This window comes from Eleutherodactylus coqui, chromosome 7 (assembly GCF_035609145.1).
Source record: "Eleutherodactylus coqui strain aEleCoq1 chromosome 7, aEleCoq1.hap1, whole genome shotgun sequence".
Classification (NCBI taxonomy): Eukaryota; Metazoa; Chordata; class Amphibia; order Anura; family Eleutherodactylidae; genus Eleutherodactylus; species Eleutherodactylus coqui.
Genome location: NC_089843.1, coordinates 170,890,359 through 170,910,600, shown reverse-complemented (window position 1 = coordinate 170,910,600; position 20,242 = coordinate 170,890,359). Strand labels below are relative to the sequence as shown.

General features: G+C 49.3%; 1 protein-coding gene across 3 annotated transcripts in view; it reads right to left on the bottom strand.

The window, feature by feature from the left end:
• Nucleotides 1–20,242, bottom strand: part of STPG2 (sperm tail PG-rich repeat containing 2) — a 639,920-nt gene that overhangs the window by 452,788 nt on the left and 166,890 nt on the right. For all 3 annotated transcript variants that reach the window (XM_066574018.1, XM_066574020.1, XM_066574019.1), the window contains exons 8-9: nt 15,366–15,473; nt 13,003–13,162 (exon numbers count right to left, since the gene is read on the bottom strand). In XM_066574018.1, the coding sequence (XP_066430115.1) occupies nt 13,003–13,162; nt 15,366–15,473 (268 nt within the window). The remainder of the gene's footprint in view (nt 1–13,002; nt 13,163–15,365; nt 15,474–20,242) is intronic.

The following is a 20,242-nucleotide window of genomic DNA, read 5'->3' as shown; positions in this document are numbered from 1 at the left end:
TGTTTGTCAGAGAGAGGAATATGGAATAGCTACAGTTCAAATGACTGGTGGTTCTCATTTTGTTCCACGCCCAACAAGATCAATAGCTGATTTAATTGAATGGGTTCTGGTAAGGATGCGTAGGGTAAACGTAGTAGGTTAGTTGATTACATTTTAATTGAAAAGATTTAGTCAAGAGTTTAATTTGTGCGGACCAGGATGAAATAAATTATAATTAGAGATGAGCGAACGTACTCGTCCGAGCTTCATACTCGTTCGAGTATTAGCGTGTTCGAGATGCTCATTACTCGTAACGAGTACCACGCGATGTTCGGGTTACTTTCACTTTCCTTTCTGAGACGTTAGCGCGCTTTTCTGGCCAGTTGAAAGACAGGGAAGGCATTACAACTTCCCCCTGCGACGTTCAAGCCCTATACCACCGCCCTGCAGTGAGTGGCTGGGGAGATCAGGTGTCACCCGAGTATAAAAATCGGCCCCTCCCGTGGCTCGCCTCAGATGCGTTGTGAGATAGCTGAGGGACGGTGCTGTTGGTGCCAGAGCTGCTATGGGGAGAGTGTTAGGAGTTAGTGTAGGCTTCAAGAACCCCAACGGTCCTTCTTAGGGCCACATCTAACCGTGTGCAGTAGTGTGGAGGCTGCTTTTAGCAGTGTTGCACATTTTTTTTTTTTTGTGTAGGCAGGGCCAGAAGACATATATTATAGCTTGAATATACGCAGTGGTCCTTTAGAAAAAAATATTTGAAAAAAATCTATTTGGCCTGCCTGTCACTCTGCTCAGTGTTCTGGGTCTGTGTCTGCTGGGGGTAGTAGTTCTCCAAATAAATACGCAGCCAGCTAAGTGTTACAGCAGGCTTGCGCCAAATTATTTCCTGGCTCTGAAATCACCGGTCTGTTGCAGTTAATAACAGTGCAACACTGCAGTTCCGTGACACACACATCAGGGACAGAATTGTGTAGGCAGGGCCAGAAGACATATATAGATTAAATATACGCAGTGGTCCTTTGGAAAAAAATCTTGTAAAAAAAAAATCTATTTGGTCTGCCTGTCACTGTGCTTAGTGTTCTGGGTCTCTGTCTGCTGGGGGTAGTAGTTCTCCAAATAAATACGCAGCCAGCTAAGTGTTACAGCAGGCTTGCGCCAAATTATTTCCTGGCTCTGAAATCACCGCTCTGTTGCAGTTAATAACAGTGCAACACTGCAGTTCCGTCACACAGTCCAGGGACAGAATTGTGTAGGCAGGGACAGAAGACATATATTATAGATTGAATATACGCAGTGGTCCTTTGGAAAAAAATCTTGAAAAAAAATTATTTCCTGGCGTTCCGTAAGCGAACTCAGCCTCCAACCACAGGCCAATAAGCGGCACATTTAATTACAGTGTTGTGTTTCTGCATTCCTGGTAATACAGCATGCTGAGGGTTAGGGGTAGGCCTAGAGGACGTGGGCGCGGCCGAGGACGCGGAGGCCCTAGTCTGGGTGTGGGCACAGGCCGAGCTCCTGATCCAGGTGTATCGCAGCCGACTGCTGTGGGATTAGGAGAGAGGCACATTTCTGGCGTCCCCACATTCATAGCACATTTAATGGGTCCACGCGGTAGACCCTTATTAGAAAATGAGCAGTGTGAGCAGGTCCTGTCGTGGATGGCAGAAAGTGCTTCCAGCAACCTATCGTCCACCCAGAGTTCTGCGCCGTCCACTGCTGCAACTCAGAATCCTCTGGCTGCTGCTCCTCCTTCCTCCCAGCCTCCTCACTCCATGAAAATGAGACATTCTGAGGAGCGGGCAGACTCCCAGGAACTGTTCTCGGGCCCCTGCTCAGATTGGGCAGCAGTGGTTCCTCTCCCACCAGAGGAGTTTATCGTGACTGATGCCCAACCATTGCAAAGTTCCCGGGGTCCGGGGGATGAGGCTGGGGACTTCCGGCAACTGTCTCAAGACCTTTCAGTGGGTGAGGAGGCCGATGACGATGAGACACAGTTGTCTATCAGTGAGGTAGTAGTAAGGGCATTAAGTCCGAGGGAGGAGCGCACCGAGGATTCTGAGGAAGAGCAGCAGGACAATGAGGTGACTGACCACACCTGGTTTGCTACGCCTACTGAGGACAGGTCTTCAGAGGGGGAGGCAAGGGCAGCAGCAGGGCAGGTTGCAAGAGGCAGTGCGGTGGCCAGGGGTAGAGGCAGGGCCAGACAGAATAATCCACCAACTGTTTCCCAAAGGGCACCCTCGCGCCATGCCACCCTGCAGAGGCCGAGGTGCTCAAAGGTCTGGCAGTTTTTCACTGACAGTGCAGACGACCGACAAACAGTGGTGTGCAACCTTTGTCGCGCCAAGATCAGCCGGTGAGCCACCACCACCAGCATGCGCAGACATATGATGGCCAAGCACCCCACAAGGTGGGACGAAGGCCGTTCACCGCCTCCGGTTTGCACCACTGCCTCTCCCCCTGTGCCCCAACCTGCCACTGAGATCCAACCACGCTCTGAGGACACAGGCACTACCGTCTCCTGGCCTGCACCCACACCCTCACCTCCGCTGTCCTCGGCCCCATCCAGCAATGTCTGTCAACGCAGCGTCCAGCCGTCGCTAGCGCAAGTGTTTGAGCGCAAGCGCAAGTACGCCGCCACGCACCCGCACGCTCAAGCGTTAAGCGTGCACGTAGCCAAATTTATCAGCCTGGAGATGCTGCCGTATAGGGTTGTGGAAACGGAGTCCTTCAAAAGTATGATGGCGGCGGCGGCCCCGCGCTACTCAGTTCCCAGTCGCCACTACTTTTCCCGATGTGCCGTCCCAGCCCTGCACGACCACGTCTCCTGCAACATTGTACGCGCCCTCACCAACGCGGTTACTGCCAAGGTCCACTTAACAACGGACACGTGGACAAGCACAGGCGGGCAGGGCCACTATATCTCCCTGACGGCACATTGGGTGAATTTAGTGGAGGCTGGGACAGAGTCAGAGCCTGGGACCGCTCACGTCCTACCCACCCCCAGAATTGCGGGCCACAGCTCGGTGGTGGTATCTGTGGCGGTGTATGCTTCCTCCACTAAACCACCCTCCTCCTCCTCCTCCTCCTCCGCAACCTCTGTCTCGCAATCAAGATGTGAATGCAGCAGCAGCACGTCGCCAGCAGTCGGTGTCGCGCGGCGTGGCAGCACAGCGGTGGGCAAGCGTCAGCAGGCCGTGCTGAAACTACTCAGCTTAGGAGATAAGAGGCACACGGCCCACGAACTGCTGCAGGGTCTGACAGAGCAGACCGACCGCTGGCTTGCGCCGCTGAGCCTCCAACCGGGCATGGTCGTGTGTGACAACGGCCGTAACCTGGTGGCGGCTCTGCAGCTCGGCAGCCTCACGCACGTGCCATGCCTGGCCCACGTCTTTAATTTGGTGGTTCAGCGCTTTCTGAAAAGCTACCCTCGCTTGTCAGAACTGCTCAGAAAGGTGCGCCGGCTCTGCGCACATTTCCGCAAGTCCCACACGGACGCTGCCACCCTGCGCGCCCTGCAACATCGGTTTAATCTGCCAGTGCACCAACTGCTGTGCGACGTGCCCACACGGTGGAACTCTACGCTCCACATGTTGGCCAGGCTCTATGAGCAGCGTAGAGCTATAGTGGAATACCAACTCCAACATGGGCAGCGCAGTGGGAGTCAGCCTCCTCAATTATTTTCAGAAGAGTGGGCCTGGTTGGCAGACATCTGCCAGGTCCTTGGAAAGTTTGAGGAGTCTACCCAGGTGGTGAGTGGCGATGCTGCAATCATTAGCGTCACCATTCCTCTGCTATGCCTCTTGAGAAGTTCCCTGCAAAGCATAAAGGCAGACGCTTTGCACTCGGAAACAGAGCCGGGGGAAGACAGTATGTCGCTGGATAGTCAGAGCACCCTCCTGTCTATATCTCAGCGCGGTGAGGAAGAGGAGGAGGAAGATGAGGAGGAGGGGGAAGACACAGCTTGGCCCACTGGTGAGGGTACACATGCTGCTGGCCTGTCATCCTTTCAGCGTGTATGGCCTGAGGACGAGGAGTAGGAGGATCCTGAAAGTGATCTTCCTAGTGAGGACAGTCATGTGTTGCGTACAGGTACCCTGGCACACATGGCTGACTTCATGTTAGGATGCCTTTCTCGTGACCCTCGTGTTACACGCATTCTGGCCACTACGGATTACTGGGTGTACACACTGCTCGACCCACGGTATAAGGAGAACCTTTCCACTCTCATACCCGAAGAGGAAAGGGGTTCGAGAGTGTTGCTATACACAGGACCCTGGCGGACAAACTGATGGTAAAATTCCCATACGACAGCGCTAGTGGCAGAAGGCGCAGTTCCGAGGGCCAGGTAGCAGGGGAGGCGCGGAGATCAGGCAGCATGTACAGCACAGGCAGGCCAACACTCTTTAAGGCCCTTGACAGCTTTATGGCTCCCCAGCAAGACTGTGTCACCGCTCCCCAGTCACGGCTGAGTCGGCGGGAGCACTGTAAAAGGATGGTGAGGGAGTACGTAGCCGATCGCACGACCGTCCTCCGTGACGCCTCTGCCCCCTACAACTACTGGGTGTCGAAACTGGACACGTGGCCTGAACTCGCGCTGTATGCCCTGGAGGTGCTTGCTTGTCCTGCGGCTAGCGTCTTGTCGGAGAGGGTGTTTAGTGCGGCTGGGGGAATCATCACAGATAAGCGTACCCGCCTGTCAACCGACAGTGCCGACAGGCTAACACTCATCAAGATGAACAAAGCCTGGATTTCCCCAGACTTCTCTTCTCCACCAGCAGACAGCAGCGATACCTAAGCAATAGGTAGGCTGCACCCGCGGATGGAAGCATCGTTCTGTATCCCCATCAAAAACGGGGACCTTTTCGCTTCATCAATCTGTGTATAATATTCCTCCTCCTCCTGCTCCTCCTCCTGAAACCTCACATAATCACGCCGAACGGGCAATTTTTCTTAGACCCACAAAGCTCAGTCATATAATTTTTCTAAACAATTTTTATACGTTTCAATGCTCATTAAAGCGTTGAAACTTTCACCTCCACCAATTTTTATTTTAACTGGGCTGCCTCCTGGCCTAGTTACCAATTAAGCCACATTAACCAAAGCGATTAATGGGTTTCACCTGCCCTCTTGGTTGGCCATGGCCAATTTTTCTGATGTACATTAGTACTGTTGATACAGCAATTTTTGTGGGCCCTCGCCTACAGTGTAATCAAATGAATTTTTAGCCCACCTGCATTACAGCTGACGTTACATCCGCTGTGTTGGGCAATGCAATGGGATATATTTATGTACCGCCGGTGGGTTCCAGGGAGCCACCCATGCTGTGGGTCCACAGGGAGTTGTAAATGCATCTGTTTCCACTTCTAAAGAACCCCAGTCTGACTGGGGCATGCAGTGTGGGCCAAAGCCCACCTGCATTAAGCACGACATTACCTCAGCTGTGATAGGCACTACAATGGGATATATTTATGTACCGCCGGTGGGTTCAAGGGAGCCACCCATGCTGCGGGTCCACAGGGAGTTGTAAATGCATCTGTTTCCACTTCTAAAGAACCCCAGTCTGACTGGGGCATGCAGTGTGGGCCGAAGCCCACCTGCATTAAACATGACATTACTACCTCAGCTGTGTTGGGCAATGCAATGGGATATATTTATGTACCGCCGGTGGCTTCCTGGCACCCACCCATGCTGTCGGTCCAAACGGAGTTGTAACTGCATGTGTCCACTTCTAAAGAACCCCAGTCTGACTGGGGCATGCAGTGTGGGCCGAAGCCCACCTGCATTTAACATGACATTACTACCTCAGCTGTGATGGGCACTGCAATGGGATATTTTTATGTACCGCCAGTGGGTTCCAGGGAGCCACCCATGCTGTGGGTGCACACGGAATTCCCATTGCGGAGTTGTACCTGCTTGTGACTATTTATAAAAAAACGCGGTCTGACTGGGGCGTGCAGACACCTTGACAGAATGAATAGTGTGTGGCACATAGGTTCCCCATTGCTATGCCCACGTGTGCAGCTCCAGATGGAGGTGGCACAGGATTGGATTTCTCACTGCTTCTGTACAGCATTGTGGGCTATCGCCCCGCCCCTTTTGAAGAGGGTCGCTGCCTAGCCGTGCCAACCCTTTGCAGTGTGTGCCTGCTTTTCCTGTGGCAGACGCACTTATAAATAGACATGAGTGTGGGGTGGCATGAGGGCAGCTCAGGGCTGGGCAGGGACAGTCTGTTGTGCGCTGTGGACACTGGGTCGTGGGGGGGGGGGGGAATTGGCAGCATGTAATCCAGGAGAAGTGGCAGCGGAGTGTCATGCAGGCAGTGATTGTGCTTTGTTGGAGGTAGTGTGGTGCTTAGCTAAGGTATGCATTGCTAATGAGGGCTTTTCAGAAGTAAAAATTGTTGGGAGGGGGGGGGCCACTCTTGCCGCTATTGTGGCTTAATAGTGGGACCTGGGAACTTGAGATGCAGCCCAACATGTAGCCCCTCGCCTTCCCTATCCGTTTCTGTGTCGTTCCCATCACTTTCTTGAATTGCCCCGATTTTCACAAATGAAAACCTTAGCGAGCATCGGCGATATACAAAAATGCTCGAGTCGCCCATTGACTTCAATGGGGTTCGTTACTCGAAACGAACCCTCAAGCATCGCGAAAAGTTCGTTCCGAGTAACGAGCACCCGAGCATTTTGGGCCACAAGGCTCACTCATCTAATTTTTCAAAACAATTTTTATATGTTTCAATGCTCTTAAAAGCGTTGAAACTTTAACTTGAACCAATTTTTCGTTAAACTGGGCTGCCTCCAGGCCTAGTTACCACTTAAGCCACATTAACCAAAGCGATTAATGGGTTTCACCTGCCATCTTGGTTGGGCATGGCCAATTTTTACTGAGGTACATTAGTACTGTTGGTACACCAATTTTTTGGGGCCCTCACCTACAGTGTAATCATAGCAATTTGTATGTTCTTCGCCTGCACTCATGGTACAGAAGTGTGTGTGGGGTTGGCCTACACTTTAGCTACATAAATGTAACTTGGGCCTTGATTACGTGAGGTTTCAGGAGGAGGAGCAGGAGGAGGAGGAGGAATATTAGACACAGATTGATGAAGCAGAAATGTCCCCGTTTTGGATGGTGAGAGAGAACGTAGCTTCCATCCGCGGGTGCAGCCTACGTATTGCTTACGTATCGCTGCTGTCCGCTGGTGGAGAAGAGAAGTCTGGGGAAATCCAGGTTTTGTTCATCTTGATGAGTGTTAGCCTGTCGGCACTGTCGGTTGACAGGCGGGTACGCTTATCTGTGATGATTCCCCCAGCCGCACTAAACACCCTCTCCGACAAGACGCTAGCCGCAGGACAAGCAAGCACCTCCAGGGCATACAGCGCTAGTTCAGGCCACGTGTCCAGCTTCGACACCCAGTAGTTGTAGGGGGCAGAGGCGTCACCGAGGATGGTCGTGCAATCGGCTACGTACTCCCTCACCATCCTTTTACAGTGCTCCCGCCGACTCAGCCTTGACTGGGGAGCGGTGACACAGTCTTGCTGGGGAGCCATAAAGCTGGCCAGGCCCTTAAAGACTGTTGCACTGCCTGGGCTGTACATGCTGCTCGATCTATGCACCTCCCCTGCTACCTGGCCCTCGGAACTGCGCCTTCTGCCACTACCGCTGTCGGATGGTAATTTTACCATCAGCTTGTCCGCCAGGGTCCTGTGGTATAGCAACACTCTCGAACCCCTTTCCTCTTCGGGAATGAGAGTGGGAAGGTTCTCCTTATAGCGTGGGTCGAGCAGTGTGTACCCCCAGTAATCCGTAGTGGCCAGAATGCGTTGAATGCGAGGGTCACGAGAAAGGCATCCTAACATGAAGTCAGCCATGTGTGCCAGGGTACCTGTACGCAACACATGGCTGTCCGCACTAGGAAGATCACTTTCAGGATCCTCCTCCTCCTCCTCCTCCTCCTCCTCCTCCTCCTCAGGCCATACACGCTGAAATGATGACAGGCAAGCAGCATGGGTACGGTCAGCAGTGGGCCAAGCTGTCTCTTCCCCCTCCTCCTCATCCTCCTCATGCTCCTCCTCCTCCTCCTGAACGCGCTGAGATATAGACAGGAGGGTGCTCTGACTATCCAGCGACATACTGTCTTCCCCCGGCTCGGTTTCCGAGCGCAAAGCGGCTGCCTTTATGGTTTGCAGGGAAGTTCTCAAGATGCATAGCAGAGGAATGGTGACGCTAATGATTGCAGCATCGCCGCTCACCACCTGGGTAGACTGCTCAAAGTTTCGAAGGACCTGGCAGATGTCTGCCAACCAGGCCCACTCTTCTGAAAAGAATTGAGGAGGCTGACTCCCACTGCGCCGCCCATGTTGGAGTTGGTATTCCACTATAGCTCTACGCTGCTCATAGAGCCTGGCCAACATGTGGAGCGTAGAGTTCCACCGTGTGGGCACGTCGCACAGCAGTCGGTGCACTGGCAGATTAAAGCGATGTTGCAGGGTGCGCAGGGTGGCAGCGTCCGTGTGGGACTTGCGGAAATGTGCGCAGAGCCGGCGCACCTTTACGAGCAGGTCTGACAAGCGTGGATAGCTTTTCAGAAAGCGCTGAACCACCAAATTAAAGACGTGGGCCAGGCATGGCACGTGCGTGTGGCTGCCGAGCTGCAGAGCCGCCACCAGGTTACGGCCGTTGTCACACACGACCATGCCCGGTTGGAGGCTCAGCGGCGCAAGCCAACGGTCGGTCTGCTCTGTCAGACCCTGCAGCAGTTCGTGGGCCGTGTGCCTCCTATCTCCTAAGCTGAGTAGTTTCAGCACGGCCTGCTGACGCTTGCCCACCGCTGTGCTGCCACGCCGCGCGACACCGACTGCTGGCGACGTCCTGCTGCTGCTGACACATCTAGATTGCGAGACAGAGGTTGAGGAGGAGGAGGAGGAGGAGCGTGCTTTAGTGGAAGAAGCATACACCGCCGAACATACCACCACCGAGCTGGGGCCCGCAATTCTGGGGGTGGGTAGGACGTGAGCGGTCCCAGGCTCTGACTCTGTCCCAGCCTCCACTAAATTCACCCAATGTGCCGTCAGGGAGATGTAGTGGCCTTGCCCACCTGTGCTTGTCCACGTGTCCGTAGTTAAGTGGACTTTGCCACTAACCGCATTGGTGAGGGCGCGTACAATGTTGCGGGAGACGTGGTCGTGCAGGGCTGGGACGGCACATCGGGAAAAGTAGTGGCGACTGGGAACTGAGTAGCGCGGGGCCGCCGCCGCCATCATAGCTTTGAAGGACTCCGTTTCCACAACCCTATACAGCAGCATCTCAAGGCTGATAAATTTGGCTATGTGGACGGTTAATGATTGAGCGTGCGGGTGCGTGGCGGCGTACTTGCGCTTGCGCTCCAACAGTTGCGCTAGCGACGGCTGGACGGTGTGGTGCGAGACATTGCTGGATGGGGCCGAGGACAGCGGAGGTGAGGGTGTGGGTGCAGGCCATGAGACGGTCGTGCCTGTGTCCTGAGAGGGGGGTTGTATCTCAGTGGCAGGTTGGGGCACAGGGGGAGAGGCAGCGGTGCAAACCGGAGGCGGTGAACGGCCTTCGTCCCACCTTGTGGGGTGCTTGGCCATCATATGTCTGCGCATGCTGGTGGTGGTCAGGCTGTTGGTGGTGGCTCCCCGGCTGATCTTGGCGCGACAAAGGTTGCACACCACTGTTCGTCGGTCGTCAGGCGTCTCGGTGAAAAACTGCCAGACCTTAGAGCACCTCAGCCTCTGCAGGGTGGCATGGCGCGAGGGGGCGCTTTGGGAAACACTTGGTGGATTATTCGGTCTGGCCCTGCCTCTACCCCTGGCCACCGCACTGCCTCTTGCAACCTGCCCTGCTGCTGCCCGTGCCTCCCCCTCTGAAGACCTGTCCTGTGTAGGCGTTGCACACGAGGTGGGGTCAGTCACCTCATCGTCCTGCTGCTCTTCCTCCGAATCCTCGGTGCGCTGCTCCCTCGGACTTACTGCCCTTACTGCTACCTCACTGCAAGACAACTGTGTCTCATCGTCATCGTCCTCCTCACCCACTGAAAGGTCTTGAGACAGTTGCCGGAAGTCCCCAGCCTCATCCCCCGGACCCCGGGAAGTTTCCAATGGTTGGGCATCAGTGACGATAAACTCCTCTGGTGGTAGAGGAACCACTGCTGCCCAATCTGAGCAGGGGCCCGAGAAAAGTTCCTGGGAGTGTTCCCGCTCCTGAGCATGTGTCATTGTAGTGGAGTGAGGAGGCTGGGAGGAAGGAGGAGCAGCAGACAGAGGATTCGGATTTGCAGCACTGGACGGCGCAGAACTCTGGGTGGATGATAGCTTGCTCGAAGCACTTTCTGCCATCCAGGACAGGACCTGCTCACACTGCTCATTTTCTAATAAAGGTCTCCCGCGTGGACCCATTAATTGGGCGATGAATGTGGGGACGCCAGAAACGTGCCTCTCTCCTAATCGCGCAGCAGTCGGCTGCGACACACCTGGATCAGGAGCTCGGCCTGTGCCCACACCCTCACTTGGCCCTCCGCGTCCTCAGCCGCGTCCACGTCCTCTAGGCCTACCCCTACCCCTCAGCATGCTGTATTACCAGTGATTTGATTTCCCAGGCAGGAAATAAATTGGCGCAAGCCTGCAGGCCAAATATAATTTTTTCCCTGCTTTTTTGCAAAGGGAAGGCCCCACTGCGGATATTCAATGAACAATACGTTTAATTAATAACTGTGGTGTGGCCCTGAAAAAGTGTCACACAACTTTAGTGTAGCAGAGTTATTAACTCTGGCAGAGCAGGTATTTGCCAGTCAGGAAAGACAATGGCGCAAGCCTGCAGTAAACCGTAGCTGGTTGCGTTTGATTTTTGTACGTTCTCCACGCAGCACACACGTACACGGAGACCTTAGGACTGACACAGGCAGGCCAAATATAATTTTTTCCCTGCTTTTTTGCAAAGGGAGGGCCCCACTGCGGATATTCAATGAACAATACGTTTAATTAATAACTGTGGTGTGGCCCTCAAAAAGTGTCACACAACTTTAGTGTAGCAGAGTTATTAACTCTGGCAGAGCAGGTATTTGCCAGTCAGGAAAGACAATGGCGCAAGCCTGCAGTAAACTGTAGCTGGTTGCGTTTGATTTTTGTATGTTCTCCACGCAGCACACACGTACACAGAGACCTTAGGACTGACACAGGCAGGCCAAATATAATTTTTTCCCTGCTTTTTTGCAAAGGGAGGGCTCCACTGCGGATATTCAATGAACAATACGTTTAATTAATAACTGTGGTGTGGCCCTGAAAAAGTGTCACACAACTTTAGTGTAGCAGAGTTATTAACTCTGGCAGAGCAGGTATTTGCCAGTCAGGAAAGACAATGGCGCAAGCCTGCAGTAAACCGTAGCTGGTTGCGTCTGATATTTGTACGTTCTCCACGCAGCACACACGTACACGGAGACCTTAGGACTGACACAGGCAGGCCAAATATAATTTTTTCCCTGCTTTTTTGCAAAGGGAGGGCCCCACTGCGTATATTCAATGAACAATAACTGTGTTGTGGCCCTGCCTACACAATTCTGTCCCTGTAGTATCAATGGAGGGTGCAATGCTCTGCACAGACGATTTTTAGAAGAAAAAAAAAGGCAACACTGCTAACAGCAGCCAGCACAGTACTGCACACGGTTAAATTTGGCCCTAGAAAGGACCGTTGAGGTTCTTGAAGGCTACACTCACTCCTAACACTCTCCCTGCCTAAGCACCACTTCTGTCCCTAATGCCGGGTGCAATGCTCTGCACTGCCGATTTTGAGAAAAAAAAAACCACTGCTAGCAGCAGCCTGCACACAGGTAGATGTGGCCCTAAGAAGGACCTTTGGGGTTCTTGAAGCCTACACTCACTACTAACACTCTCCCTACAGCAGCTCAGGCACCAGCAGCACTGTCCCTCAGCTAACTCACAAGGCATGTGTGGCGAGCCGCGGGAGGGGCCAACTTTTATACTCGGGTGACATCTGATCTTCCCAGCCACTCACAGCAGGGGGGTGGTATAGGGCTTGAACGTCACAGGGGGAAGTTGTAATGCCTTCCCTGTCTTTCAATTGGCCAGAAAAGCGCGCTAACGTCTCAGAGAGGAAACTGAAAGTAACCAGAACATCGCGTGGTACTCGTTACGAGTAACGAGCATCCCGAACACCCTAATATTCGCACGAATATCAAGCTCGGACGAGTACGTTCGCTCATCTCTAGTTATGATCACTATAATGTACAAAGCTATTAATCGTGTTATCACGATGTACCGGTCATGTTAACGATTGCTGCATAACTACAAGGGGAGTTTCCATGCTTTCGTGAGCGAATAAGAAGGGTACTCGGCTAGAGTTATGGAAGTTGGGACATGGTCTGAGATAATATCAGATATATTATATTGTCAGTTGGAAGAGTCACATGGAAGAGTGTCTGGATCAACACAGACAGCACACAGCTCCAAACATGCTGGTGTGCGGGAGGCCTTTAATTAATAGCTATACCCCTAGATCAAGAGGAATTGATAGAAACTATGGGAGGATCAAGCCAAGGTACTTTTAAAGGCACGTAGTGGTCCATTTTCCAATGCGTTTCTTGTAAAAATAGGACATCGGCTTTCATCCATTCGAGATGCACCAGCACTTTTCAGGGACATTAAAGCCCACCACATTCCAAGAGAAAAGACACCTAGTGGGAGGGGGTTAAAATTGAAAGAGGTAAAGCACAACCAGGTATTTTAAACTTGGACAAGCCCTTTAAATTATCTTCACGTTGAAGACCATAGATTGTAATCTGTGGAAATTTAAATGGTAACATTTAATACATTTCAGAGACTTTTTATGTCATTACTAATACTTTCTACCATGCAGGATAGTTTGCTTTTAATACCGTCTCAGAATAAGTTTATACAGTTTGCAGTGGCTAGATACAGGTTTAAATGGATAATCAGACAGAAGGTTGAGAAACTGCTCATTGTGGGGGATTGATTATATTTATACCTGGTGTTCTCAGCATCTTTGACTCCTGAGTGAATCGGACTGCAGTTTGGCCAAACGGCGTCTGTGCTATACTTGATGATTTCTTCAAAGCCTCAAGTGCCGTCCGCTGCTCATTATATGTGCCTGGTGAAGGGCTGATTGATTTCACAGGTAGAAATCGCTAGTGTAGAACACAAGAAAACGCTGATTAAAAATGTAAAAATAACCCATAACTATACAGCAAGCTGTATATTTTGGTGATATTAGTGCACTTCAATCAATGCAGAGCCTGTAGATTAATCTGCATAAGCGATAAAGTCAAAATCAATGCTGAACCATGAGGGTATATTCATACATGGCAGATTTGTTTCAAGCCTTTGTCTTCTTTGTTATGCATAGAAGAAATAAGGAAAAATGCTGATTGCTTTGTAAGCATACATCACAGTAATGAACGCGTAGTAGCAAGATAAGGTATGCTCACATGTACCAAAGTGGTTGTTTTGGAGGTACCCTCATGGATTTCTTAAAACCCCATTCAGATGAACAAACTGCCACATGAGGATAGATCACCAATAGTATTTCCCTAGAAAACCCCTTTAATTAGTAGATTAACATGGTTAAATATAAAAAGAAATACAATATATTAATCCCCCACTTTATTCTCTACAGAAGTAAGCCTATAGCCTCCAGCAAACTATGTAATTATTTATGAGTGATTTATGCCATAAACAAAGCCTTGTGTACCAACAGCTCTGTACTATACAACCATAGGAACTCTATATATTATATGGCGCCCCCACCCACTGGCGTTTGCGATTTTCGTGTGTGAAAAACGCAGCGTTTTCCGCGCGTTTTTTGCGGCATTTTCGCGCCTTTTTCGCGCCTTTTCCGTTAATTTCCATTGACATTCATGGGTGCATTAAGAGAAAAATAAGGACACATATGCAACTGACAGTTCCTATGTTAAAAATTGCAACGGACTGAAAAAAAAAACGCAAATGGACAGGAACACATTCAATTCTAATTGCTCTTGAGAAAAAACGCAAAACGCAAAGGAAAAAAAATTCCCAGTGGGTGGGCGCCCTTATACAGCATATTTCCCTATAGCATTAATGCTTCTTAGCAATAACACTTCTGTACATGCGGTATCTGATGGTACAAGCCCTTTTTTTCCCTATCAGATGCGGACATCTGACTGTTTGTACAACCTAGTCAGATGTCCGCATCGGTGGTCAGAGCGTGAAGTGTTATGGACTTCACTCCCATTGAAATGACTGGGAGCATTGCCTTTTATTATGCTTCTGGTTCTAACCGCAATGAGGACCTGGAAGTATAAAGGAAGGATCACCTCCCATTGAGTTTAATGGGAGTGAAGCTTTTCTATTAACCTTCCAGCTCTGACCACAGATGCAGTTGTCCAGCTCAGCTGCACCGACAGCAGCCAGCAAATCAGCTGAACGGTGGGGATCCTGAGCGGCGAACTCCCCCGGAAAATCGCTTTAAAGAGCCTATGACATCTGTATCTGTTAACAGGAATAACATGACCCGGGTATGCTAGACTCACCTTGGGCGTACCACCTTCCCTTACTATCTTCAATGATAGACTGAGACCAAACTTTTTATTGGATATTTTGGCCACAGCAGCCATTTTATTTAACAAAAACAATGTTATATATTAACACTTTCAAATATGGAGAGGAGGCCCTTGGGAACACAACCAAAATTAAGAGTCTGGTGCTTCCACATAAAACCGTACCTTGCCTCTAACCATACACTCGGTTTGGAGACACCACTAGCCACCCACCCACCTCACCACCACCACCACTGGGAGGTTAGAATATCAAAAATTGATCAAGGCCACCCGGGATCCTTTCCCTGGCCTTCCCCAATGGACCAGACCCAACCACTATAAACCAACAGGGTGGGAAGTCTTACAGGTGAGGCTGTACCCACCAAAACACCCTCCACCTAATATTTAAAAAAATGCCTCCAAGGACCCCCCACCCACCACAGGCTGCCACGACATGATATACAAACTTTACCGTAACTATTCATATCACTCTGTCTACCTAAAATATCAGTAATATACTCCTATCTAACGCTTCTCCTCTCTATAGGGAGGGTGGGCAGGACTCTCCTCCCTTTTCTTTTTGAATATGGCACTCCGGCCTAAACATCCCCCTTTTAAAACCTCCTAACTACCACCCCTAATTTTTTTTCCCTAGCAACCCTGTCATGCAGGGCCTCCTCTCATGAGCCCTTTGGGCCCCGATACAGCCCTGTGCTGGACATGATGAAATATTCTATTTAATCATAAGGTTACAGGGGTCAAAGTTACAGTAAATTCACATTAACATCAAAGAACACTTGCTATGATTTCTTACTTTTGAGTGCGAAAGGAAAGGTGGCTGAGGAATATCGGCAGATCTTGTTAACCTGTTTGAATCATCAAACTGGCGTGCTATTTCATAACTCCCTGGTCCTGGTACACCCTGGACAACAGAAAACATAGAAATGCAAACATTAGTATTAATGTAAAGTAAATCCTAAATATAGTCGTTTCCAACTCATGTCTCCTCTTATACAGTACATGTACACTAAACATGTGTGTGTGGAAGGAGTATTTTGGACAATATGCCTTTAAATTCATAAAGTTAGAGGTGTTCAACATATACTCCTAGCTTGGAAAGCCCATCTTATACCTAGCACAGGCTGAGACTTGAAAACATTCGTAAGACGTGTTGTTAACGGACTGGCGCATTGCACACACACACCTTTCTGAGACCTGCAGGCTAAGCTGGTTCAAAGCTTTGTTGTGCAACACTTGACATAATAAGTGTAAAATATCTTATTGGATAACTTGATAGAAATATCATGTAGCATTATCCATGGTTTATAGGTTCACTGTAGACCAAGGGAGGAGGGAGTCCACCATGGGATGGTGTTGGTGAAGTTTACTTTTGACTTCTGGGACTGATAAGCATCGACTCCCCCCTCCTAGATTGATTTGTACCAGTGGTGCTAAGTATAATATTGTTTTACTTTTTCATATCTTGCTGATACACTATTTGTATATCCTGTTTGTATCTTCTGACCTTACATAGTAATATCATGGTGATAAATAGAAACTCCAGCCCAAAACCTAAAATATACCATTCTCTTCATGATCCAGGAAATGGATATAAGACTCCTTCAGGCTCTCACTAGATGTTGTATTATGTAGACAGTGTCAGAAATAAATTGCATGTGAACATTACGAATTGATATATTAGGCCAGCTCCATGTGAGCGTATCATAATACACTGCATACAAGTCGCAGCGTTGTACGTGCATATTGAATTGCGTCTTGCTGTGTATGTGTACGTTTTTGCGCACTTATGCTAACATATGTACAGTATATTTCACACACAAGCAGGCGAATGATGTTAGAAGTTGCCCAGGCTCTTGGAAACACCCTTTGAATGCTCAGAAGACCGTTTTCTTGTACTTTCCTGTGTTGTGAGAGTTGTCAGCTGGGCTCTGAGAACTATGTCTTCACTACAGGATGATGCTTGGCTGGTTTCTTTCACGTTTGGACAGTACGATGCTGGAGGTTGTGGCTTCACCCTCTGGTGTCACAGTGAAGCAGTAAGAACAACTTCAACAGCATGTACAGCGACTTAAGACAGCATCCGAAAAGTTTCTCTGCCTTCTGCTGTTTGTTCGTGACATCCTTTGACACGCAGCTGGAGAAGTTGCGTTCCGGATTGAGCTATGCCGATACAAACATGCGTCAATGTATCCCCCCTGAAGAGTGTCTGCTGGTCACCCTGAGGTGAGAACAAGCAGGTTTCCATGTGTCTTTTGTGTGTTATGTAAGCTGTATAGTGTAGAGTTCCTTTGTCCCCAGCATGTGCTTCCTAGTGTATTGGTTTTTGTCAGTCTTCACACCTGCAGTAGAACTTGTTTTAGAGGCTCTGTCACAGATCTGGCACAAAATACTGGAAGAAATAGCGCCGCTTTGGTGCGCAAGTATGTGCGCATGAATACATGCTCATCTGAATGAGGCCTAAAAGTGATCAAAAAAGCAGTATGTGCCCCAATATGGTACCAACAAAACTATAACTTATCACATAAAAAAATAAACCCTCACAGAGCTCAGTCAATAGAAAAATAAAACAGTTATAGGATTTAAATGCAGCAATGAAAACAAAAGTTTTAAAAAAGGGGTTTTAGGGCTTATTCAGATGACTGTATATTGACTGCGTTTTCACGCCGAGCCAATATACGGTGTTCTTGTCTGCAGGGGGGGGGAGTATGGAAGAGCCAGGAGCAGGAACTGAGCTCCCACCCCTTTCCGGCCCCTCACCACTATTTGCAATGGGATTTAGCTCTGCCTTGTCCCATCCCTCCCATTGCAAATAGTGGCAAGGAGTGGAGAGGGGGCGGGAGTTCAGTTCCTGCTCCTGGCTCTTCCATCCTCCTTCCGTTGCAGACGAGGACACCGTATATCGGCTAGGCGTGAAAACCCAGATGATATACGGTCGTCTGAATAAGCCTTTATAGTGTAAAAAAAAAACTATAATTTTGCCATTATTTTGTTTCTCCCTGCCTCCAAAAAAAAGAATTAAAGTTTTACAATACATTATATGTACCCAAAAATGGTACCAATACAAACTACAGTTCACCATGCAAAAAAGACGCCCTTGTACGGCCTTGTCGACGGAAAAATAAAAATGTATGGCTTTTGAAAAGTGGAGATGAAAATCCCCCCAAAAAATTCTTATAAAATAGCCCATGTCCTTAAAGGGGTTGTCCCGCGGCAGCAAGTGGGTCTATACACTTCTGTATGGCCATATTAATGCACTTTGTAATGTACATTGTGCATTAATTATGAGCCATACAGAAGTTATAAAAAGTTTTTTACTTACCTGCTCCGTTGCTAGCGTCCTCGTTCCCATGGAGCCGACTAATTTTCGCCCTCCGATGGCCAAATTAGCCGCGCTTGCGCAGTCCAGGTCTTCTCCTGTTCTCTATGGGGCTCCGTGTAGCTCCGCCCCGTCACGTGCCGATTCCAGCCAATCAGGAGGCTGGAATCGGCAATGGACCGCACAGAAGAGCTGCGGTCCACGGAGGAACAGGATCCCGGCGGCCATCTTCACCGGTAAGTATAGAAGTCACCGGAGCGCGGGGATTAAGGTAAGCGCTCCGGTAAGCTTTCTTTAGGTCCCTGCATCGGGGTTGTCTCGCGCCGAACGGGGGGGGGGGGGGTTGAAAAAAAAAACAAAACGTTTCGGCGCGGGACAACCCCTTTAAGGAGTCAAGAGTTACAAACCAGCACCTCATAATTGCTTGTACATCACTGGCTAACACAGACCATCCAAAGAATTATGTTCCTGCATAATGGTCGGTGATCACCCACAGTGTTTACCACAAGAGAAGGCAATACAATAAATGAATATACCGCTCACCAGCAATGCACTAAATGTAAGTGGGAGAGATTTTTCTCCTTGATTTAGCAATGCTAATAAACTATACAGTCAGCATTGGAATGACTCACTATACAGTATGCATGCGGCATTACTACTCTTTCATTTAAAGGTAAACTATATTACAACAGGGAGAGCTAAAAAAAATATTTTGCCTCCGTTTTCTGTGATTTCTCACATTTGTAGAGTTTTGAGGTAATGAATATAATTGCAGGTCTTTTCTTCAGTTGTTTCAGTCTGCTGCCAATGCAGGAAGCTAGCAAAGTGTTCAAGCAAGTGGCATGTTCTGTTCTAAGCTCTTTGTTAAAGATATTTGTCAACAGTGCTGTTCTGTGCACATTGCTCCGCCGCCAGCTGCTTACTGAGCCCTGGACACCAAGGTGCTGCATCCTCCAGATAGCATGTCGATTTCACGGATCAGCTTGTTGGTACCACACTTATTATCTCTGCCACTGCATTACAATTTCCCTATTTGAAGGAGCTACAAAAGACAGAATTATATGTAATTATATGCTTTGTTTCCCATCACACTATTTTTTTGCCCAAATAATTATTCCCTGCTTTGTCCGCGGTTGTATAGCTGACATCTCCAATTTCCTGCATTTATGACATAAACATCTTATTTTTATTCTGTTTATTCTGTTTTTGTTAGTTTTCTTTCTTAAGTAGCAGCATAATACAACTATTGTGGTCTGGTTCTTGCGATATTCAGAAGAAGAACTAACCAGGCGCCACTTGTTGCCTACCGAAATCCCAAAACAGCAAAACACAAGTTAAAAGTCAGAGACGGAAAGCACAGTCAAGGATAAAAGAAGTCGCTTCTCTTCCCCCTGAGCAGTAGCTGGTAATTGGTTGCCATGAATGAAGGGTATATTCAGATACAGTGATCACGTCGCTGTTTATTACCACAATTATCACAAAATTGCAGCAAAATTCATTGATTTTGTCGAATTTTGGCAAAAACCTCTATACTTTGCTGCTGCAATTCTGAGGTTTTCACGACAATAATCCATATCATCACTGCCATGTATGAATATAGCATAAAAAATACTTTCCTGTTGATACCTCCTCTTTTTCCATACTCTTAGGCCGCCTACAGACGGCCGGGTCGGATCCCGCTGCTAGAATTCTCACAGCAGGATGCAGACCCGTGCCCATGCACAGCTCTGCAGCTCACCCGCTCCTGGCGTCTTCATTCTCTGCTATACAGCGGCTGCCAGCCAGCCGGCGCATGCGCAGAGAGGAGCCGGCGCATGCGCAGAGAGGAGCCGGCCCGTCACCACTGACATTTCTGCGAGACCCACACAGAAATAGAACATGCCGCGATTTGTTTTCCGCGTGTGATTTCATGCGGACAAATTACGGCCGTCTGCCTAGGATTGTGTTTTCTAATACAATCCTATGGCAGCAGCCACGGGCGGAGATTCTGCAGGAAATCCCGCCGAGCAATTTCCGCCCGTGTGCAGGGGGCCTTAGGCTAGTTTCACACAAGCGTTTTATCGCAGCGTTTTTGCTGCAATAAAATGCTGGAAGAAAATCACGACCATCTGATGCATTGGCTTCCAATGCATTTGTTCAGGTGGGCAATTTTCCCGTGCCTAAAAGATAGCGCATGTGGTGTGCATGCTGGGAAACAATTTTATGACTGGGCAGAAAGGATAGGTCTTGACCTATCTATTGCCGAAATACACCAGATGTTACCATACACTCCTATGGGAGCCTATGAGAGCCATCAGGAAAGCGAAGGGGGAGGTAGTTTAGCAGCAGCTCACAATGGCTGGGGAGGGAGAGAC